At 47.1% G+C, this 24,176-nt stretch overlaps 1 protein-coding gene across 8 annotated transcripts in view; it reads left to right on the top strand.

Moving 5' to 3' along the window:
* STAB1 (stabilin 1) overlaps positions 1-24,176 on the top strand; it is a 231,239-nt gene that overhangs the window by 186,214 nt on the left and 20,849 nt on the right. For 5 of the 8 annotated variants that reach the window (XM_025209654.1, XM_025209653.1, XM_025209651.1 and 2 more), the window contains 5 exons: positions 1,110-1,217; positions 15,368-15,561; positions 16,466-16,610; positions 21,000-21,133; positions 22,052-22,217. In XM_025209654.1, coding sequence (XP_025065439.1) covers positions 1,110-1,217; positions 15,368-15,561; positions 16,466-16,610; positions 21,000-21,133; positions 22,052-22,217 — 747 coding nt within the window. Of the gene's footprint in view, positions 1-1,109; positions 1,218-15,367; positions 15,566-16,465; positions 16,611-18,212; positions 18,426-20,999; positions 21,134-22,051; positions 22,218-24,176 lie in introns of those variants that run through there. The other 3 variants (XM_025209656.1, XM_025209658.1, XM_025209657.1) reach the window with 3 other exon arrangements.

Raw genomic sequence — 24,176 nt, forward strand, 5'->3', positions numbered from 1 at the left:
CCTGTGCAGCACCTGCCCCTGCCCCAGCCCCCCACCCTCCCTCACCACAGGGGCCTCAATCTGACCCCTTCACACCCCTTCCCTCACAACAGGCTTACCAGCCAGACCCAGGTGCTCTCCATGATGCCAGACTGTGTTCCTGGACACCTGCATGCTGCGCTGCAGCTATGCGCATGCACAGGGCATTTGTCACCTACATTATCAGCCACATCAGCCAAAAAAAGCCGACTGCTGATACAGTCAATTTTTCTTTTATCAGTGCACCTCTAGTAATTTTTTCTCATTAATTCTGTGTACCCCCTGTGACCTTTTTAAGTACTCCTAGGGGTACATGAACCCCCAGTTAACAACCACTGGTTTAAGCATTTGTTATTTTTGTAGCTGATTCTATGGAATTAAGATATTGGGGAAAGATTTGAGTGAAGTGAATGTGGAGTCTGAACAAACAGATTCTGAAGAGCTTATTCATGCACAGAGAACTACAGGGGAGAAGCCTGTATCTCTATATGTTGGGAATTCCTTGTTCAATGAACCCAGATTTTCACCACTGTCCCTTTCCTGGGCCCCAGTAATGCATGTTTAGATTGTCATGAGAATTACCGCACGTCTGGTTTTGAAAATGCTTTGAAAAACTGACTCTTAAAGTTCTTCTTGGAGGTCTAGACAGTGCCATAAAAGATATGACAAATAAAGAAAATATGGTTAGAACAAATAATGAGGAACATATTGCAAATTAACTCTATAAGTTCTACTACTCAGCAAAGAGAAACAGGATTAGATAGTGAAGGAGTGGAAGGCCCCAGTGAGGCAAAGGCTGAAAGAAATACCTTTGAGAAGGAAGAGGAAGATGTACTAAAAGAAAGGAAATTGTTTCAGGGGTCAAAATCACCTTGACAGACGATATGAAAAAGGCAGTGGGATGAATGGACAGAGGGAGTAAGAAGATGTGGAATATAACCAGAGTTTGAGGTAGGAAATGACAGGAGATATAATCAGGAACAGATCTTTGCAGAATTTTCAAAGAGGGTTAAGCATATATTACAGTTGTTGGAATGTATTTGCCTTCAGAGTACAAGCTCTACTGACTTTTGTATTTGTTCTATATTTAGCTCTGATACCTGTGTGCTCCCCAGCTTGCCATCCCCAGGCTGTCTGCAAACTCAACAATGTCTGTGAATGCAGCCTACATTATGAAGGGGATGGAAGAACTTGCACAGGTATGGCTGAAACAGTAAACATACGACACAAGAGGATTCACTAGCTTCTGCCCTGACATGTTGGAGCTGGGTAGTCTCTAATTTTCTAATAAATGTAAAAATATTTCAGGTGGATTAAGACAAAATTGAGTTTAAAAAGACAAAGTTAAAAGTGGTAAATTATAACTCTGGGCTCCAGAGATCTGATCATCCTTGGGTGTGTCTACATGTGACGCTATGTCATGTAGCAATGCGCTACGTCAACATAGTGTCCACAGGGGTCTACACATGACCAGCAATTACTTTAGCACTGTAGCAATGTGCTCCCCCATTATAGCACACCACTATGGCAAAGTAGCTGCTAAAAATAACCATGTGCAGCATGCACAGCCGTGCACCATTAATCACGTAATCACTGTAAATCACATAAATCACTGTGCAGTAACATCATCACCATAGCGACACATGTAGACATGCCCCTCATATAAGAGGACAGTTCTTTCTCCTTTGAATAATTGTCCACATATGCTTTCTCACTGGTGTCTGTGCCTTATGCCCTGAACTTCAACCAGAGCAGTTTTTGCCTTAGTAGTATCCACAGAATGTTCTGTTTGTGCCCCTGCACGGGGATAAAGGATGATTCAAGCTTCCAGCTCCACAGGTCCTCTCAACTGCTAGGCTAGACAGAGAACATTCCTTCAGAGTTCCTGACAATCTTTGACACTCAGAAATAATCCAAAATTCTTGTTCAACGGCTTCCTTTCAGAACACACCTTTGCTGAATTGGGAAGAGTGCTAAGAGGTCATCATCTTGTACTTTACTTTGTTCAGGTGCAGCCTACAGTTCTCAGGCTTCAGCTCAGTACCTTCCCTCATCCCCCAAGTTGAATAATGCCATAAAATGATGCCTTCTTGGAGTTTGCCACTGAACAATGGCCATCCACATCTTTTCACTTACTTAGGTTAAAGTATTCATTCAGCTCATGATGTAATCAGAGGAGGCACCTTTACTCCAGATCTACTCAGTCTCTGAATCATAGAATCATAATCATAGAAGTAGGGTTGGAAGGGACCTTGCAGATCTTCAAGTCCGACCCCCTGCCTGGGCAGGAAGAAAACTGGGCTCAAATGACCCCAGCCAGGTAGGCATCAAGCCTCTTCTTAAAGACCCCCAGGGTAGGAGCCAGCACCACTTCCCTTGGAAGTTGGTTCCAGATCCTAACCACCCTAACTGTGAAGTAGTTCTTACGGATGTCTAATCTAAACCTACTCTCCAACAACTTGTGGCCCTTATTCCTTGTTATCCCGGGGGGCGCTAGGGGAAACAAGGTCTCCCCCAAACCCTTCTGGTCCCCCCTAGTGAGTTTATAGACTGTCACCAGGTCCCCCCTCAGCCTTCTCTTGTGAAGGCTGAACAGGTTCAGGTCCCATAGCCTCTCATTGTAGGGTCTGCCCTGCTGTCCCCGGATCATGCGGGTGGCCCTCCTCTCGACCCTCTCAATGTTGTCCACATCCCTCTTGAAGTGGGGTGCCCAGAACTGGACATAGTACTCCAGCTGTGGCCTGACCAGTGTCACGTAGAGGGGGAGGATCACTTCCTTGGCCCTACTTGAGATGCACCTGTGGATGCACGATAGGGTCCGGTTGGCCCTGCCAACCATGACCTCGCATTGTCAGCCCATGTTCTGGGGTTCAAGCCATGTCCCTCCTGTGATGGCCTAATTCCAGCTTGAGATTGACCATAAAAGGTGCCTGTACTGCCTGGGGGAGACCCACATCCTTGATGGTTGTTTTATCTGTTGAGCAGATGAGAAAGGGCAGGCAGAATAAGCTTGGGCTCTTTCTCCAGGATAAATCCTTTGGCTCTGCTTCAGATCCAGGGTCATAGAATCCTAAGTCATGAGGTGGGAAGGGACCTCAAGAGTCATCTAGTCCAACACCTGCACAAAGGCAGGCTGTGTTTATTCCCAGAAAAAAACAATTAGCATCTTCTTGAAAACACTTCAGTGAAAGAGATTCCATAACTTCCTTTGGCAGCTTTTTCCATTATCCTTCTTTTCTGTTTTATTAGTCTTCTTTTTACAAAGCTTTGTCTAAGATTTACTTGAAATTTGCTTTGTTGCAGTTTAAACCCACTGCTTCATGTGCTGCTGTCTGTGGCAAGAGAGAACAACACTTCTCCCTCTTCTCCATAGCAGCCTTTCAAATATTTGAAAATTGCTGTCATATCCCCATTTAATCTCCTTTTCTCCAAACTAAATGTAGAGTTCTCTCAACTTTCCCTTCTTTTGTTGGCATTCTGACTCCTTTATCAACTTTATTATTTACTTCTGGATCTTCTCCAGTTTCGCTACATCCCTAAAATGTGGAACTGCACACAGCTATAGGCTAGCCATCCTCAGGATAGCGCCACAGTCCTCTAGCACTGGGAACCATTGTGAAACCGTATCCTCAACACCAACAGTATTACCACCTATACACCCATGCTGATCCAGGTCTAAAACCAGACAGCATGTCAGAAACAAGCCTAAGAAACTCTCATCATCATGGTCATCACAGTACTGAAAGAGGTGATCCCTTCAACTCAGAGTCTGCATGAAGAGGAAAAGACCTCTGAGACCTTTCAGCCTATATGGGTGACAGGAGAGGATCTTGAGGAACTATGACTTTAGCTCAACACTTGGCCCCAAAATTTCTTGGCCCTGCGTGATTTCTATGGAAGCTCAGGGAGGCCCAGACCATGACATGTAAACACCACCCAGCACTGAGAATACAACTTAGAATATACGAGGTGAGGAAACACCTCCATGGAGCCACTCAGGGGTCATGATTTCTAAATCCCCCGTTAACCAAGGGCTTATAACGTTACCAAACTTGTCTGCAAGGATTCAACTAGTACTCAGTGCCATTCTCCCACTTCCACCAAAGTAGTCCATATGTGTAACCATGAACTTCTTCATGAACCTTTAATGGACCTCTCAGCTCTAAAAGTCTCCCTGCCACTGGACCCTACACTGATGGCTCTGGTGGTACCATCTCTGTGCCATCTGGCATGGGATTTCTTATCTTTAGAACAAGCTGTCTTCCTAATCTGAAGGCCAGTCAAGATCCTCCTTAAACACTGGATTACCAGTTTCTCCAGTGACTACAAACTGTGGCTACTCACTGAGGCAATGGTGCCATGTAGACTGGCTAACAGATCCCACTACCTCAAAGCAGTGGCCTACAGCAGTGGCCTGCAATGGCTGTCCAGCTTCTAAGTGGATATGGGCTACACCAGTGGGGGCCTCACAGGGCCACACCAACATAAGCCATGGGCCGCACACTGCATGGCCCCCCACCCCCCATGCACCACATGCACAGGCCCTCCCCCTTCCTCCCTGCTGCACTGCAGATGTGAGCATCCCAGCCTCACCCTCAGCTCTGTGTCACCACAAGCTGTACAGCACCATGCTGCACCCTGAGGGGAGCAGGAAGAGGAAGTTGGAGGAGGGAGGGGGAGCCTGGGGACCCCAGCTGTTGCTACAGCAGGAGCAATGGGGGAGCAGCAGCTGGGTAGAAGCCCATGGGCTGCATGCAGCCCATGGGCCATCAGTTGCACAGCCCTGCCCTACAGGATACCAAATAATGCCAATTTGGCTGATTTGGCATGGAGTTTCTAACAATTCCTTCCATGCTCAGAGCATCCATCAATATCAAGGACTTCTACTTGGGAACATTTTTGCTTCTCCCCAGATCATCACAAACAATAGCTATCCATAGCAAGGACAGGAGAGTCCAGAAACACATCTTTCATTGATGCAACATTGTACCACCTTAGAGGACACAGAGTACTTCTAAGAACTCTGGTGGCCCATGCACTAAATTTCTTCAGAGGGAGTCTATGACTAAATGGTTAGATAAGACATGCAAAATGCCATCTGGAGCACTAACTATCTTTCCTCCCATCCCAATACCTACTGCCTGGTTGTTTTGGCCATTAATAAGGAAACCAGATAGACAAAGGGCAGGGAGACCAAGAAGTTGGACCAGTTTGGCAGGAGGTCTTATTTTTCAGCTATTCTGCAGTTTAGAATAGCCAGTTACAACGCATTTTTATCCTGGTATTAATTTTTTGGGTCTGAGAATTTGCCAGGCCTAGAGGACTCAGTTATCCTTGACAGAGGGAAGGCTCTGAAGTCCTTTATCTCAAAAGGGCAACTATTGACAAAGGCATGCCTCAGTTATAGCCAGTACTGCAATACATCTATGGCATTGGCAGTGGTTGGGCTGCATTCATCATGGCTCCAGGGATCTGTTTTTCCTGAAGTGGTCCAAGCTACAGTGGAAGACTTCCTATTTGAGGGCACAAAGGTTTTTTTTTTCCTCTGGAACTGATAAAACCTTGCATATGAACACTCCATAATGATGTATTTCAGTGGTTTTCAAACTTCCTTAAGTCACAGAGCCCTTTCATATCATTCTTCTGCCCCTACCCCTTCCTCCACAGGCTGTGAGAGCTGATATGGAGCCAGGCAGCCCAGCATGGCAATGGCAGCCACCATTACCCCCACTCTCTTTCTGAAACCCCTGATAATCTATCACGGAACCCCAGAGTTCAGTGGAACATATTTTGAAAACCACTGGTGTATTAGACCTTGGAATCATACAGAAATCGCCCATGACCTTCCTTCACTGAATATAAGGGTCTTGCTTCCAGCTCACAATGGACAACTCTGCCATAACTTTCTATATCAACAGCAGGGAGGAACCAAATCTTTCTGCCTACACTGATAGTTGGTCAGTTTATGGCAATGGTGCACTGACCCTCACTACTTCTACTTCGGCAATCCCTTGCAGTCAAGGATGATTGTCTTCCATGATAGTCTTATCTATGGGTCTGAAGATGGCTAATGATGCCAATCCAAGATTACAGACTCTGTTGCAACTCAGGCACACGTTTCCATGTGGGATGGGTGACTCTTAGTTCTTGATTCAGCCCACAGCACACTGTTTCTGCTGCTCCTGCTTTTCTGTCTCTCGTTGTTGTAAGGTATCAAAGTACTGAAATGCCTTGCAGCAGACTCTTCCTCCACTTGGGGCAGTCCTGGGAAATAGTATCCCATGAGTTGATGTCAATGTTGCATTTTTTTAAGTTGGCTTTGGGTACGTCCTTGAAGCGCTTTCTCTGCCCTCCTCTTAAGCTTGTGCCTTGACTGAGCTGAGAGAATAAAACTTGCTTTGGGAGTCTGGAGTTGGACATCCAGATAAGGTGGCTGGCCCAGCAAAGTTGATGTTGGAAGATCATCACCTCATGGTGTTTGCTTGTGAGAGGATACTAATATTGGTGCATTTATCTTCCCACTGGATTCACTTCTCCAAGGTATGGGAAATACTCAACATTTCTCCAGAGGCTTACTGTGAATCTGAATTACCAGAGCTGGGGATTGCTCATTAAGAGAGAAGATTAAACAGCTTACCATCCATTCGGTAGTTTAGCTCCACTCTGACTAGAAGCTTGTTGGTGGTCAGATGTAGCATCACAGTAAGGAATATTGAGAAGAGTATTGAAGAGATGATGCAGCCTTGCTTAGCTCCCATCTTAACCTCAAAAGGATCTGTGATAAATCCATTACTGAGAACCACCACTTGCACACTGTCACAGAGTAGAGAAAGAATAGTGATGAATTTCAGTGGGCATCTATACTTCATAATGATCCTCCACAGAGCTTCTCAGTTGATAGAATTGATGGCTTTCGTGAGGTCAAAGAAGACTATGTAGAGAGGTTTATGTTGTTCCCAGCCTTTTTTCTGCAGCTGGCAAGCTGTGAAGATCATGTCAGTTGTGCCTCTTGATGCCCGAAACCCACACTGAGATTCTTGGAGGAGCTCTTCAGCAAATGGAAGGAGAAGGTTCAGGAGGGTTCTCCTATCAGCAGTACACTGACTTGGTCTCCAGAATACAGCTGCAGGTTACCTAAACAAAGTAATCTCTCCACATGATGAGTAAGAGATCAAGAACTCATTGCTCAAGGTTATATTTGTGAAATGGAGGGGTCACTCAACCATAGACCTTTTTGTAAATAAGATCAATAGGAAATGTCCCACTTTTGCTCTAAGGGACACCTCATCCCACATTCCTTTTCAGATACATTTCTGATTCAGTGGTTGAAGAGGCCCCCATACCTCCTGATCCTCTAATCTCATGAGTTCTCTGCAAAGCAATACAGGACTAAACCCCTTATAATGCTCATCCCCTGTCTGGCCAAGACCAGTTTTGGTATCACAATCTCTTGTTCCTGTCAGTAAGAGTGGTAGGAGGGAAGGTTTTAGATTGGAGCCCCCTTGCCTCATGCCCCTCCCACCTCTACCAACTCCCTCCCCCTCTAGCCAATGTTTCCTCTGAGGAGTAGCGGTCTGTGAGCGCGCCGCTTCGGTCTGTGAGCTCACCGCTTCGGTCCTGCCTCCCCCTTTCAGTGGGGCGCAGTCCACCAGTAAGCGTCCCAAAGTAAGTGTCCAGGTGGGAGCAGGCAGGGTTCAGCCACCACCCTTCTCCATGCTAATTGCTCCCCAGAGCAGTGCAAGGGAGTGCTGTGGGGCAGCCATAGGCTGGACACAATCAACTGATAGAATTGATGCTGTGGCCCAGCCATTGGCCGGACACAATCAATCGATGGAACTGAAAGGGAGACACCAGGGCTGCCGTGGGACATTTACCAAAGGTAAGCTCCTCACTCCTCATGCAGGGCAGGCAGTGGCTCCTCCCCGAGGTGAGGCAGGGGTGGGGGCAGGGACAAGGACAGAGACGGGGATGGGAACGGGGGCTGGGGAGGGCGCGGGCTCTGGGGAACTGCTCCACTCCCCTGCATTGCCTCAGGGAGTGAGGAGGCACATGGTGTCAGGGCTGGGCAATGAAGCACTTCCCTGGAGATGGCAGAGGCACACGCAGGGCAGGCAGCGGCTCCTCCCCGAGCTGAGGCAAGGCAGGGATGGGGGCTAGGGCTGGGGCTGGGGCTGGGGGCTGGTGCAGGCTCTGCCAGCTCTGGGGAACTGCTCCACTCCCCAGCCCTGATGCCATGTGCCTCCTCACTCCCCAAGGCGATGCAGGTGAGCAGAGCAGTTCCCCGGAGCTAGCGGAGCCCGCGGAGCAGTTCCCCGGGGCTGGTGGAGCCCGCACCAGTTCCAGTTCCCATCCCTGTCCCTGTCCCTGTCCCCCTCTCTGTCCCCATCCCCACCTCGCCTTGGGGAGGAGCCGCAGCCTGCCCTGCAAGAGGAGTGAGAAGCTTACCTTCAGTAAGTGTCCCACACCAGCCCTGGTGCCTCTGCAGCACTCTGCACCCAGCTCCTCTCCAGGCAGGTGCACGGCCTTAAAAAGTTTGTGCGCAGCAAGATTTTTACTTGTGTGCGGCCGTGCACACACGCAGCTTAGAGGGAACACTACCTCCAGCTCAGGCTGGACAAACCCCAACCTGCAGCTTCTCCCTCTCCCTAATCCCTCCCTCCCTTCCTGCAGACCACACCAGAGCTGGGAGGGGGTGGTGGGGCTAGGGGAGAGAGGCTGCAGGCAGGCAGCTCCTTTGCTGGATCAACTCGAAAGTGAAGTTTGATCTCTGTCCCCTCTTCTCCCCTCCAGAGCTGGTGTCTCCAGGGCAGCAACCCAGAGTTCCATCTCTACCTTTATGAAACATTACACCATTGTAGAAATCTCTAGAGTAGGTGCTGGACTTGGCAGAGCAGTACTACAGTTCATCTAGGGCAGTGGCGACCAACTTTTGGTAGACATACCACAAATTAGCCCTGTACCATCCCCACTCTGATCCCTTTCCCTTGCCTAATCTACTTCTCTGCTTTTCTGCTCTCTGCTCACTGTCACGTGCTCTCTGCCCAATCTGCTGCTTTCCATCTGCTTCCTGCCCTATCTGCTACTGTACTACTTGTCCCCTCCTTGGTCTGTCACATACCACACACACAGACAGCCTCTGCCACTTGTGGCATGCGTGCCAGTTTGGCCATCCCTAATATAGGGGTTGCTGAGACTTACTTCTAAATAGTCACTGCTCTGGAGTAACCCACAAGCAGAGCCAACCCTAGTGGGGTGCGGGGCCCAGGACAAATCAGCCTGTGCAGAGCCCCCTTAACACTATGCGGTGCCATGGTACCCCCACAAAGGGGAGGGGGGTCTCTGTGCTTCTTCTGTGGTGCGGGGCTGAGCTGCCAGCTCCAGGCAGGCCCCATGGTAGGGGCAGTAGCCACTCCACCCAGCTCCACCGGGACCCCCCAAAGCGTGGGGCTCAGGGCAGTTGCCCTGATTCTCTGTACCGTAGGGACTGCCTTGCCCACAAGTGAAAATTTTTATGTTGACAATTACTTAGTGGAAAAAATGAAGTTACTTATCACTAACCAAAGTTCTTTGAGATGTATTGTCCACACACACACATTTGCCTCTTGTATTCATTTCCCTTTTCCTTGAAGTTAGAGGCAGCATAGGACTCTGCAGCTAGAGGAACTGAGGATCAGAAACATACATAATTCTCTTCTTGACACCAGAAAAAGTGGGGTGACAGCGTACTTTCTAAATACTACTAAGGCAATAAAGTTTCTAGTCAAAGCACACAGCATCAGACAAACCCACCTGTGAGAATAAGTATGTGGGTAACACATCTCAAAGAATGACAGTTTCTGATATATACATGTGCTTTCTTTGGAGACATCATAGTTGCAATTTGTTTGCCAACTGTTCTTTTAATCATCCAAACACTTGTGGAATGACAGAGATTCTTTATAATTTAAATGGGATGATGTAATACATGCATTTAGTCATTCATTTATTTAGATTGGTCAGCCACAGACAGGCATCACATTTGTGACGAGAAACATGAACAGTGAGCATACAGGTGTTCAAGTGGCTTTTCACAGAAAAACAAGGTGGCTCCCCAAAGAATAGCTTTTTCCAGCAGCAGCTTGTCAGCAATGCAAGTTTCCAGCACCATGCATAATGCCTATCTAGTTACATGGCATGCGTGGGGTATGCCTTAGTTCTCCATCATTGGGGGTCGGACTCAATGATCTATTGAGGCCCCTTCCGACCCTAACATCTATGAATCTATGAATCTATGAATCATCCCAAAAGTTCATGCTCCTCACACACATACATCCCTCACATGGTTCCAGGGGACTCTTTTTTGTCTCATACCAAAACCTACTGCCCCACAGAGGCAGAGCTAGGCTTACAGATTGCCCTGTGATCTCACTGCTCTGAACTGCTCAGCCTTATCTTTTTTTGTGGGCAAGATAAAGTCCTTCCTGCTGAACAAACAGGGCCTCCTCCCAGACCCTACTGCCATGACAAAAATACTTATTTCTGCCAAGTCACTTCTGGCATTATCTCCAAGCCAGGCTACAAGAAGGAAAGGAAGCAGCTTTTGTCAGGTTTTGATCCAGGAACCTTTTTGTGAGGTGAAGCATATATGCTAGCTGCTACGGAAACAAGACAAGTCACTACAGAATCCAAGGGTAGCAAGCAGGGGGCTGTTTCTGTCTGATTGGAGCCCTGTGAGGCAGTTGTAATCTGGGAATTGTTGAGTGTGTCTACACATGCCATTGATGCACAGTGTTAGACCCCAACTCCATGCAGCGCCCAACAACTAGGGAGACAATGATCCAATTGCTCAGAAAGCAAACATCAGCACACATTGCTAGCAACAGCTTTATTCATAATGGAGACAACTTCAGACTAGCTCCCAAAAAAACGGGGAGCCGCAGTGATCATTAGTTTTTTTCCATATGGATACACCTTGGTTTATACTTATTAACAGTTACCCCACCTTTGTCCCTCCTTTGTTCCACCCTTAGTCTGTCTCATTTTAAGCTCTGCCTCTGTTTACTGTTTGTTTCATTAGCATGGAATTACCTATGCTTTTCACTTATTTACAAGTCTTTTTACTATTTGCGCATGCCTAAGACCTTGAATCCACTTCTTCAGTCACTGCGCAAACTTCGACCAAAACCTGGAAGCTTCTGGAGGCCTTTTCACCATCACCATTCACCTTTTCGCATATGTTTATCTTGGATTCTGTTACCAGTTACGTGTTGTCTTTCACATTCCAGTCTGTTTTTCAGTCCTATATTGTACCATCTCCACATTCCTAAGACTTCACCTCATTTGCAGCGCCCAGACTTACACAGACTCACTTGAAAATGGTTGACACAGTTAAAATGGTTACTTAGCATAAGCAAATGGATGGCTTAGCATAAGCATTCATAAGCAAAATCTGCTCTATCTCCTAACAATAGCCAGTGGTTTGCATCCTGTTTCTTTTGCACAATGAGAGATATATCTTACAACACTACAACATTGTTAGGAAAATGCTTGCCTAAGCATCTTGCAATGTTACTTTTACTATATCATTCTGCCTTGTGGTTAGCTTTGCTAGGCCACAGGTTACAGCCTTTTATTCAGCTGCAAATTCAGTGCTCCCCAAGATCCAAATACTGTCACTCTAACACGCAGCAATGAACTACAGAGCTTATTGCTCCCAGAAAGATCCTGGGCATGTGATTTATACATGCGTCTGGACCACAGCACATTGAGCTGGGTCACAGCAGCCCTGGCTAGCAGGGGGTCTAGGGCAGGGGTGGGCAAAGTATGACCCGCAAGCCAGTTCCAGCCCACCAGGCCTTTCTATCCTGCTCACAGGGTCCCTAAAACATTTAGAAAATTAGTATTTATCTGCCCATGGCTGCCTGTCAAAGATGACAGGAGGCAGGGGCAATAGGACACAGGGGAAGCCGCAGTAGGCTCATACAACAGCAAGGCCCACCTGCCCCTCCCCCTCCTCCCCCCTAGCTGGAAGGCCCTGCCTAGCAGGGGTTTCTGGCCTGGGACCATGGGGCTGTTCATGCCTCCCTGTGCTGAAGCTGGAAATTCAGGTAAGAGCGTGGGGCAGGGAGACAGGGAAGGACCGCAGGTGTTTGCCCCAGTCCTCAGAGCTGGGTCAACTCTTGCTGAGTCCTGTGGTCCGGCCATACAGCTGAGAGCCACGTGGTGCAGAGATGCCGGTGGGCGGGCAGGAAAGTGAGGAAAGTGGCGGCAGGGGGAAGTGGAAGCGAGTGGGTGTGCAGGAGCATGGGATCCATGCCAGTGTCCCAGAGCCAATGCCAGCGGGGCCCAGAGTGGGGCAGCAGGAGTGCAGAGCATGGGCTGGCAGGAGTGTGGCCCTGGGACTCTGCTGCAGGCCCTGTGCTCTCATCTGGCTGTCGCTGGATCCTGTGTGCCTGCTCACTCCCAGTCCCCCTGGCCCCAGCCCCGCGATACAGGCAGGGATAAGTGCACACAGCCCTGACCCTGCACGCCCTGCGCTCGCCTGTCTTGGCTGAGCAGTGGCAGTGCAGGACAAACTGCTGCTTGGCATGGGGAAAAAGTGAACCCTCCCCCTCACCATGGTCAGCGCTTCCTGGTGCAGCCACCCAGAGGCCATGCAGGGCTGTTCTGTGTCTCCGCCGCATCACCGCTGCCTCTGGGCAGGGCAGTGGTGGCAGTGGAGAGCAGGCACAGGCAGCCCCTTGTGGGCTCTGAGCAGCTGCACCAGGGAGTGCCAGCAGTGGGAGGAGCTGCTTTTCCCCTACACTGAGCAGCAGTTTGTCCCATGCTGCCGCTGCTCAGCTTGGGCCCCAGCACTGACTCCAGGCTCACCCACTGGGGCTGAGCAGTAGCAGCAGCAGCATCTGGGCAGAAACTGCTGCTCGGGGTGAAGGAAAGTGCCACCCCGCCCCCCTTGCCGCTGCCAGGCAGTGTTTGCTGCGGCTGCCCGGAGCCCGTGCTGCGCTAGGCTGCGGTGCGGCTCCTTCACTGCCGCTTGTGAGCTGCCCAGCGCAGTTGCTCCACACAGCCACTGCTGCCATGCCAGGCAGCTCACAAGCAGCAGTGAATGAGCCACACTGCAACCTAGCACGGCACAGGCTCTGGGTGGCTGCAGTAAGCACTGCCCGGTGACAGCGAGGTGGGGGGCACTTTTCTTCCATGCTTGAGCAGCAGTTTGTCCTTCACTGACACTGCTCAGCCCAGATGGGCGGGCATGGGGCACACAGGGTCAGGGGTGCATGCGTTCATCTCTGCCTGTATCATTGGGGCTGGGGCGGAGGGGACTGGGAGCGAGCAGGTGTGTGGGAGCCAGTAACAGCTGGACGAGAGCATGGGGCCTGTGCCGGTGTCCCAGGGTCAGTGCTGGCAGGGCCCATGTCCTTCACTGACACTGCTCAGCCCAGATGGGCGGGCATGGGGCACACAGGGTCAGGGGTGCATGCGTTCATCTCTGCCTGTATCATTGGGGCTGGGGCGGAGGGGACTGGGAGCGAGCAGGTGTGTGGGAGCCAGTAACAGCTGGACGAGAGCATGGGGCCTGTGCCGGTGTCCCAGGGTCAGTGCTGGCAGGGCCCAGAGCAGGGCAGCAGGGGCTCTATGGAGCCAGGCCAGCTCCCCTCTCTCCCTGCTGGTGCAGCCCAACCCAGTCCCGTAGACCCCTGCCAGCCCACGCCCTGCACTCCTGCCACCCTGCTCTGGGCCCCACTGGTGCTGGCCCTGGGACACCAGCACAAGCCCTGCTCTTCCACAAGCCTGCTTGTTTCCACTCCCCCCTCGCCCCTGCCCCTGCTGTTGCTTTCCCCATTTTCCTGCCCACCCACCAGCCACTCTGCACCATGTGGCTCCCATACCCACATACATGCATCCCCACAAACCCCCATACCCACTCCCCCACAGCTCCCCACAAACCCCACATCCAGCCACCCATTTGCCCCAACACCCCTGCACACCCCACACAATATATAGGTAAGACTGCATTTTGAGCTATTATGCAATCACTTCTACATATACAGCACAAATGCATACAAATCAGGACAAAAATATTTTAATTAAAATATGTTATTATGGGTGTTTGATTTTTAGTATATAATTTGTTTTTTCTCCCCTAAGATGGCAAATTCTGTCCCCAAAGGGGTACTTCTAGGGGTAAGGGGAGGGACTTGCCCACCCCTGGTCTAGGGGGTCAGCCTGCCAGCCCAGGGCTGCTGTGATTGGGCTCAGTGTGCTGTGGAGAGACTGGCTGGGGCACAAGGGTGCTTCAGTATGCGCCTAGCTGGCAGGCAGCTCCTGCACTGAAGTACTCTCATGCCCATTAGCCGGGGCAGCATCTACACATGTGCTGCTAAGCATAAGAAAACTCCACAGCGGTGTAGAATGTATTCGTTTTGTGTACACATGTAGACGCTAAGATGTTTATTAATAAGTCAGCTGTAGATGTGCCCAGTATGTTCTTGCTGTGGGGACTGTGTCCTGTAATTTGTAAAGGCCATGGCTAGGGCAGAGGCTTGTCCCAGTAGTCCCGTCTCCCCATCTCTGCCACAGTTGAGTGCTGGAGCCCTCTCCCTGCTCCCAATCACCTGCAGGTTGAAGAGGCAGGGGAATAACAGTGCCAGCACCTGCTGCCTAGCAGGGACATCGCTCACATTGCCTCTCCTAATGGAGATCCCAAGACTATGCAGCCAAGGACTCAGTCATGTACGTGGAAACTTCTGGATATGGTGGCCCTCACAAAGCATGCTGGGATTACAGCACACCAGCCCCCTTGCTGCAGAGTGCCAGCAGAACAGGGTCTTGCCCTGCCTTGAAGTGCTCCAGACAACCAAACATTTGAACACCTGCCTATGCACTTCCATGCTTTTGTAAAGCCACAAGTTCCTCAGAAATTCTTAGCACCATGAATGTCTGTCCATGGCCTAAATTTCTCAAAATTGCCTAAGAGAGTATGAGCTTCAATTCCCTCTCTGCTTTAATTTACATTGTTTCAATTTTAAACTACAGTGAATGCCATTAATAAATAACACCAGGGACCTGTAAAAACTTTAGTACAATATGCCCTGCAGTTAACAGGTTCCAAATTTACTGTAAGATATTTATGTTGTACCACAGTAAATAGGTAGCCTTAATTGCACCCAATGTTGTGATTTTTGTTATTATGTAATTACAGTTTAGGAATTTTTTTTTAAAAGAGAGAGAATTTGTGGAGAAACCTAATGCATGCAGGACCCTTTGGAAGTCAAGCTTAAGTTCTGATCCTGATTAATAATGGCTCCAGAATTTGGGCACTTATAAAGTACTTTAAATTAAAGGGCTAAAAATGTCTTTCTTGTCTTAGTCATTGACCGGTGCCAGGATGACAATGGAGGATGCAGTGAGCATGCTAATTGCACTCAAATTGGTGTTGATGTCTCCTGCACTTGCTTACCTGACTACCAAGGAGATGGCTATGTCTGCAGCCCTATAGACAAATGTGCAGATGGCAGGAATGGTGGCTGCAGTGAGCATGCCTTGTGCATCAGCACAGGGCCAGTAAGTATGTCATAAGCTTTAAAGAACTGCTGGCTTGGCTGTGCACATTTGTAGGAAAGTGCACAAGAAGTGCCAGCACAGTGCATTGCCAACAATTAATTGACACCCATGAACACAATTTCTAGTTGTTACTACCTAGCCATTCAGCACCACCAGTTCTCCAGTGCTGCAGAGCACCGCTCTCATGTCTCTGTGCACTGTAATTGGAAGGTTCAAAACATCTGACTCCCTATTAAAGGGAATAGCCTTTTTTGTCCGTGTCACATTCCAGCATAACATCAGGTGATTTCTGCTTATAGAAAACTGCATCTCCTAAGAGTGCAGGGAACACTGAAACAGTTATCTGAGTAATCTGTCCTGCTGGAAGAACCTCTTGTGTGATATGAGCTAATCCTGCTTCTGCAGCAGTGGACTCTCTCTTGCCAAAGGACCAGAGTTTTCCTTTATAGTGAAGGAAAGATTGAGAGATCTCATTAATGTATTGTAACCTCTGTGCCATGGTTCTATTTCCAAGCATGTAGCAGTAGTGGTGGTTTTAGCTTTTCTTGTTACTTGTGGGTCATGCACTGCACAGCTCAAATATTCAGGCTAGCCAACAGGAAATGAGCATGTCCCCTCACGCTGTAGGGCACTGTTTTGGAACATATTCCATCTGGTCACTTTTAAAATGGCTCATCCTGCTGCATCAATAAGTACAGAGATTATTGTACAGAAGTTACACTTCATTGGCTTTGTGAATTGTTCAATCTCTGTGTATCCTGTCACATTCAAGCCCAGCCAGGAGCTCAGGGTAGTTGATAGTCCTTATCACAGAAATAATCAGCAGCCAACGGTGGAGTACAAATTCACTGCACAAAATTAACCTTTAAACCAATCCTGATACATGGGTTTCTTTGTGTTCTAGAATGCTTACCATTGTGAATGCAAACCAGGTTATGTTGGGAATGGAATCCAGTGTCTGGAGGAAGCTGTCCCACCTGTAGACCGCTGCTTAGAGGAGAATGGAAGCTGCCATCGTGATGCCATTTGCACTGACCTACACTTTCATGGTGCGAGTCCTTATTGAGGCAGCTCAGATGTATTCAAATGTCTCTAGGGAGGCCAGAGTCATTCTGGGAGCATTCCTCAACACAGAACAAGATTTGTTGGTTGGAGTGAGAGGAAAGGCAGGGGGGTTGTCTCTTGTTTCCATAGAGAAAAATCTGTCACCATCCTCTTTATAATCATCCTTCGTGTATGAAGACTGCTATCAAATCCACCTTCAGAATCCTCTTCTCTAGACTAAATAATTCCAGTTCTTCTACACTTCCTTGTAAGTCATGCTTCCTAGAGTTCTTATAATTTTTGTTGGTCCTGATGGTCTCTTTCCAATTTGACTACTTCTTTCATCAAATGTGATACCCAGAATTGGGCACATTACTCCAGCTGAGATCTCACCGTTGCTAAATAGAATGGAAGAATCCCTTCCCCTGACACTCCTATTAGTACAGCCTGATATGCTATTGCTTCTTTTTTCTTTCTTTTTTTTTCTTTTTGCAGCAGCAAGAGCATGCTGTTGACTTATTCTCAACTTGCAGCTCACTATAACCCCCAGATCCTTTTCTGCTGTACTGCAGCTTAGCCTGTCATCCCCCAATTTGTATGTGTGTAATTGATTGCTCCATCCCAAATGGAGTAAAATGGAGTACTTTGCACTTTTCCTTTCTGAATTTTATTTGATTAATTTTGGACCATTTTTCCAAGGTAATTTCTGGAATCCTAATCCTATCCTCCAAAGTAGCTGCAACTTCCTCACAGCTTGATGTCTTCCACAAATATACTAAGCATGCCTGAGTCCTATCCTTCAGGTCCTTAATGAAGATATCAAATAGTACCAGACCCAGGACAAAACTAGTGGAGAACCTCACTTGAAACCTCTTCCAAATTAAATGTCAACCCATTGTTGATTACACTTGGAGCATGGTGATACAAACAGTCATGTATCTACCTTACAGCAGTTTTATCTAGACTGCATTTCCTTTGCTTATTTATGAGAACATCGTCAGAGAACATGTCAAAAGCCTTGCTAAAGTCAAGTTATATAACATCCACCACTTTCCCTCTATCCACAAAGCCTGTCACCTTATTGGAAAAAGAAATCAAGTTGGTTAAGCATGGCTTGCTCTTGATAAATCCAGAAAATCCCTTCATGATTGTGCCAGTGCCAGAGACAGTGGAGTGTCTTTATGACCCAGGTTCCACAAAAGAAGCAACCCAAAATGCCCCATTGTCTCTAGCACTGGAATCATCACAGAGGGATGCTAATTCTACCCTATTTCCATAAGCCACTTGAGCTCCAGCTACTTGAAGGACATCTCAGATTTCTTCAAGAAACTAGGCTCTGTTGACAAGCTTCCAGAAAAAGCCATCATGGATGGCACATCTCTGTACACCAACATCCCTCATGAGGATGGATTATAAGCCATACAGAACATTATACCTGATGATGGCATTGCTTCTGTTTCCATCACACTTGCCCACTTAGTCCTCACATGCAACTATTTCAGATTTGGAGACTCACTGTACAAATGGCACTTAACCATGGGCATATACATGGCTCCCCAATATGCCAATATATTTATGACAGATCTCGATGTCTGCTTTTTCTACAGCTGTTTTCTGATTCCCCTAATATACCTGTACATGAATGACATCAATGACATCTTCATTATGTGGACACGTGAGAAGAAATCACTAGAAAAATTCTATCCCTCCATCAAACTGACCCTTGAATACTCCACCCAGAAAAGGTGACTCCCCAGAGGATTTTTCTATCTATTGACTCCTCTGTGAAATCCTATGAAATATGAACTTTCATTTCTACCCAGGAGAACTTTTACAATCTTTTCTCCAACACCTGATGAAGGGTGCTTGTGCCCAAAAGCTTGCAATTAAAGATTTTTTTTTTGCAAAAATCTTCTTGGTCTAATAAAAGATATCATCTGTACTATGAGTCCTGATTGCTACTTCCACCCAGAAAATAAATTTCTTGAACAACACTGTGGAACTTGCCACATCACCAGAACATTGCATCCAAAACCAACCAACTACTACAACTACCTTCATGCCACCAGCTTTCTTCCCTTAGGAAGAATCCACTACATACATTTTCTGTAGCCAAGTTCTACATTACAACCATAATAATCCCACTGACCGGGATGCATGCCCTAGGGATATGGAACAGGGCTTTCTACACTTACAATGCATTCTGAAAAACATAGCCAACTCACATCAAAACTGCCAGACTCAGACCTCACTCCAACCTGCTACAGTACCAACCCCACAATAAGGACAACAGAATCCCCCTGGTCATCACCTGGAGACTTCAGCTTGGACAACTTGGATAGATTATTAATACCCTTCAGGCCCACTTGGAAAATGATGGTTATCTTCAGGTAGTCTTGTGGGGACCAGCTTGTCCTGGTTTATATACATACCTCTAACCTTAACAGACATTTTTATAGCAGCAGACTACCTAACTCCAACTCTCATTAAACTACCAGGCCTTGCTGCAGACCCAGATGTCAGCTGTGCCCCCTCATCAACACAGAACACATAATCTCTGGAAAAAACATGAAATATAATATCCAAGGTTCCTTCATCTGCTCTTCTACCAGTGTCATCACCTTCTTACAGCGCCCTTCTGCTTTCTGTGTTGGCCAACGAGGGCAATCCCTGTGTAAAAAAATGAATAGCCATTGATTTGACATCAATTACAGAAAGACACAGAAGTCTGAGGCAGAATATTTTAACCTCTCTGGACATTCTGTTGCTGACGTGAAAGCAGTGCAGAGCATAGAAAACAAACTCCAACTTGAATAAGACATTCCAGAATAAAAAATCATCCATGTACTGGATTATATTAATCATGGTCTCAACAGACTATGGGCTCTTACCCCATTACCTGGATTAACTTCTAATGCCAGCTGTTTACTCCTATATTTCTCAATGTGTTGTTTGCTCTGTTTCATTCTGTTGACCTTCTCCTCTCTCAGCAGGGCCCCCTCCCCCATCTTTTTCCTTTGTATTCATATTCCTATTTTAAGCCCCTTTTTTCTGCAAGTCCACTCATAGCACCTGACCAAAAGTTCATGCCTCTCTGAACCAGTTAGTCTCCAAAGTGCCACCCTGCCCAGCCAATTCCGTGAATACTCTAGGATGAGTTTTGCCTGGTCCTACTGAGTTAAAAATCTCAAAGGTGGAAACAGATGTCACCTTTGTGCTGCCATAAAAATGTTATGGTAGCACAAAGCAAAAGAAAACAGATATCCATACTTTCTGATGCACCACAAATTCTCAAATTTGCAGGTGTGACCAAAGGTAGTAAAAAATTGGGCCACTTTATTGCGGCCCACATGTTTGCTTATGGTGGAAGAGCTTGGGCACCACGAAGCTGCCCAAGCTCTCCAGCCTCCCTGAGTCAGGGGCTTCTCTAGCTTGAGGGGCCCAGTCCTACACACCATAAGAATTCCCAAGCAGGACTGGGCCCTGCAAACCTGGGGAGTGCCTGCCTCACATTCTCCCTACTTACTTAGATGCAGCTTTTGGGTACTTGTCTGCAAGCAGGTATTCCCTGCTTGCAGAGATGCATCCTGTGCAGCACCAAAGGAATCTCTCTGCAGGGGATTTCCTGGGACACATTTGCAAGTGTGGAGTGGGAGGTGAGGGGGCAGAACATCCCATAGTAGGGTCCCCCTTCTGTGTTTGCAGCTTATGCTCTGCACTGCTTTCAGGAATGTGTGCTGGCAACCCTTGGAAGAGATTGTTAGGAGAAACCCGGTACTCCAGAAAGTGGTGGTGTTGATTCATCACGTGGCACTTTTCCCTCTGAGTCTGTACAAAGGTAGAGACCCCACATGGAGCAAAATGACTTCCATTGTCCACCTGAGATATGGTTGTGTTTCAATGAATAACGTTTTTAATGGCGTATTTGTATATTTGCATTCATATTGGTCTATTTGCACTGGTATTTGTATATATCTGATAAAGTTTCAGAGATGGGCTAAATATATAAGGTCAGATTCACTGGGAGGTTCTGGCTAATTTGTACTGCTAGTGTGGTGTCTAGAAGCTGGAGATAACTGGTGAAATTAAATAGTACCCTATACGTGTGAGAAATACTCACACATACCTCTGTCTGTATAATTATAAAACCTTGTTAGGAGTCTTCTAAGTGAAAGGCATAGTATATTCTTATGTTGGATCAGTTGCTGTGGAAATATTTCAGATGATCAGGAATAAGCAGAGTTAGACACCTGCAGATTATAAATATGACAGCAGTTGCCTGGCCCCTTAAAAGTACACACCTAGTTGCTTTGAAAGCCAGATCACAGAGCCCTATTCTAGCCAGGCCTTGAACCTGTGTTCCTGGAGATCATGCTGGCCCCAATGTTTTCCAGATAAAACAGCTGGTGTGTTCCATCTCCAGTCACCTAGAGGAAAGTATAAATTCACCTACAGGGAGGCTCGGGCTGCCTGTGCAGCAGAAGGTGCTTCCTTGGCAACTCTTCAGGAGCTCTCAGCAGCACAGCAGGTATTGATAACGTTGTTGCTCAGCTCATAAAAAGGATTCTTTTCTTATTGTATCAGTGTACCAGAAAATTTGGTCTGGGGCTCTCACAGCACCTTGAAAAGCAGGGTAGGCCAGGACAGGTGTTTTTTATAACAGGTTGTGAGAACATCTATTACAGCAAGAGAGCACTCTATCATCTGCACTCTGCTGGCTAGCTTCTTTGTCAGTGTCATTATAGTTAAAGGGGTATCAGACCTTGGGGGGTGTCAAGATCCCAAAGCCAGGGACAAGCTGCTATGTTGGAGAATGTTACAGTTCATAATATCGTGCTTTGAGGGGGATCCTGTCAATACTAAAGGGTGAATAAATGCCATGCATGTGAGCTAGCAGTGTCAAGTTTTCTTTTTTGCTTAAGTCAGAGGTATTAAATATATGGCCCATGGAGCCACTCTGCCTGGCCCACAGCAGTGGTAGCAGTGGTGGCAGCACAGCACCTAAAGCTAGTGATGGTGGAGGCAGAAGATCATGTGGCAGCAGTGGAGCATGCCACAGTGGCAGCTCCAGCCCCTGCCACATGCCCTGTGCTGGAACCAGAGCTGTATCTGCCACCATGGTACAGGGCATGCAGTGGCAGCAGTTCCAGCTTTGGCATGGGGCACAAGGTAGGGACTAGCTATTGCCACATGTTCTGCTGCTGCTGCTTGTTTGTGTCCTGTGCTGGATCTAGCCTGCAAGGAACCCTGCAGTCGGGATCTGGCCTGGGACACAAGGTAAGTTTGACACCCGTGGCTTAAGTAGAACTATATTCTGTAGGTTAGACAGGGGAGAGCAGTGTGTGGATTCAAATGTAGGAGTTTCTCAAGTCAGTCTTTGTCCATATATATGAGTATAAAACCAGGGAAATCCTGTGCCTTGGCAAACATGTTTTTCATTTTGCAGATGAGTTTCCACCTCTGCTTGGTGGGTTGGCTTGATAATGGGACAGCAGGGTATCCAACTGCATACCCAAACCCTAACTGTGGTTCCAGTCATGTTGGGATTGTGAACTATGGTTTCCAAAGTGATTTGAATAAAGGTTGGGATGCTTTCTGCTACAGAGCTAAAGGTAAGATAATACTTACTACTCTTTCCATTGGAATCTGAATTAAGAGATTTAAGCAGTGTGCGTTTACACAAGTTGGCATCTCAAAGTTACATGTTGCATTAAGAATTTATTTTCTTTCAATACATCTCTCTCTCATGAAGAAAGTATGCTCTGTATTTGCAATAAGTTAGCATATTTACTTGAATACAAGACAAGGCTTTTCCCCCCAAATGGCAAAGAGAAAAAAAGCCCCCTGTCCTATAGTTGCATATAAAGAAGTCTCAGTAAATACATTATCTATCATGAAACTGCTCCCAAAAGCGGCCTGTGCTCAGCAATAGAAACAAACTATTAAGTTGATTAAATGCAGCCAGCACTGAGCATGACTATAAAACATATGGCCCACATTGGGTAAATATGCTGATGGGAAACTTTTTTTTTTTAGTGGCTCTTAAAAAGAAATTGGGCAGTTGCACCCCCAAGAGGGAACAGGCACCAAGGCTGGAGGTATTGCAATACCAGGCTGGCACTCAGAGAGATGGGAGTAAAACTCCAGCACCTCCCCTGGTGCCAAAAATGCTGTTTTGGGGGTTTGGGGTTTTTTTTTTTAATTTTGTGTCAAGCCAAATTAGCCCTGAATTCTATCAACTGAACAGAGCTCAACAAGTATCCTACCTCCCAGCCTCTTCAGTCTGGGGCTTCAGATACCCTAAATCCATGGCAGGCATCCAATGTGCAAGACCCAAGCCTGGAGTTCAGAAGCCACCTAGTCTTGCATGCCCATAGCCAAAAGGATGAACAAGCAAGCTAGAGGAACAGAATGAGAGTAATCCCCCCTTCACCATAAATTGTGTAACCGAGATTCTCCCATTGGGAGGCTATAGTAGACTGTTAGGAGTGCCTGACCCACAGTGCAATACAGAGGTTTCCACCCTCAACTACATCAGATCATTCAAGGCCAGGAAGAAGGGAATCCCCTCCCCGCCCCACCTCACCCCTCCTGCCCCCGCCAGATGCAGTAAAACCGCCTGGGCCAACACCATCCTCCTGGTATCTCACTTGCTAGGTAATGGGGACTTTTTTTAAAAATAAATTTTACTTAAAACACACTTATCACCCTACAGTTGCACAGTTACACGTATTAACCAGCCTTGTTTTACTAAGACTTCATATCACAGAAACAACTAAATATCAAAAACATACACCTACATATATTAAACCCTTAAACAACATGCATCAACTTCCCATAAAAACAAACCTTTACAGAAATCTTTTTCTTCATACAGAACCCTATGAAAAACTATTACCTCAGTAGCCACCTGCAACTCCACCCCTCCCACATCAGTCCTTTCTGTTGCTTTAGTGAAACAAGTGTGTCCTGTCCTTTTTCCTCCACTTCTCCACCTCTTCCTCTCTTATCTCTTTTCTGTCCTGATCGATGTAGCATTTCAGTTCATTCAGACCCACCTTTAGACACTCTCTTTCAGTGAAAGTCAACCACTTAAATACCCAGAGATTTCTTACATTCCATTAACTAGTTATAACACATGCTAATAAAGTCCTTAATAACATTTCCTCTGGTGCCTTTCATATGAGTCCATAGTACCATTTCCCACATTAACAGTTTTATCTTGGTGAAACTCAGAAAGCGATGGGCCCTTTCCCACACCCCTTTTGCATATATACACTCCCAAAGCACATCCTACTGTTTTTTCTTCCCTGCACCTCTCCCTTAGGTACCTTGATGAGCTCATCAAGCCCCACCTGTACTGCACTTCTCTCACCAACAAAATATTTCATTATGTTCTTTTAGTTTTTTACATGCCGCCACTCCCCACACCTTCACTTGTCCGTCTATGAAGTTTCCCACCAACGCCATCCTGTCTCTCTCCCTTACTGCTTCCATTCATTTCTTATGATCTTTCAAGACCTCCAGCTCTACCTTCCATACGTTATACCTCTGCATGAATCCTTCCATCC

This window comes from Alligator sinensis, unplaced genomic scaffold (assembly GCF_000455745.1).
Source record: "Alligator sinensis unplaced genomic scaffold, ASM45574v1 scaffold487_1, whole genome shotgun sequence".
NCBI classification, from domain to species: Eukaryota; Metazoa; Chordata; order Crocodylia; family Alligatoridae; genus Alligator; species Alligator sinensis.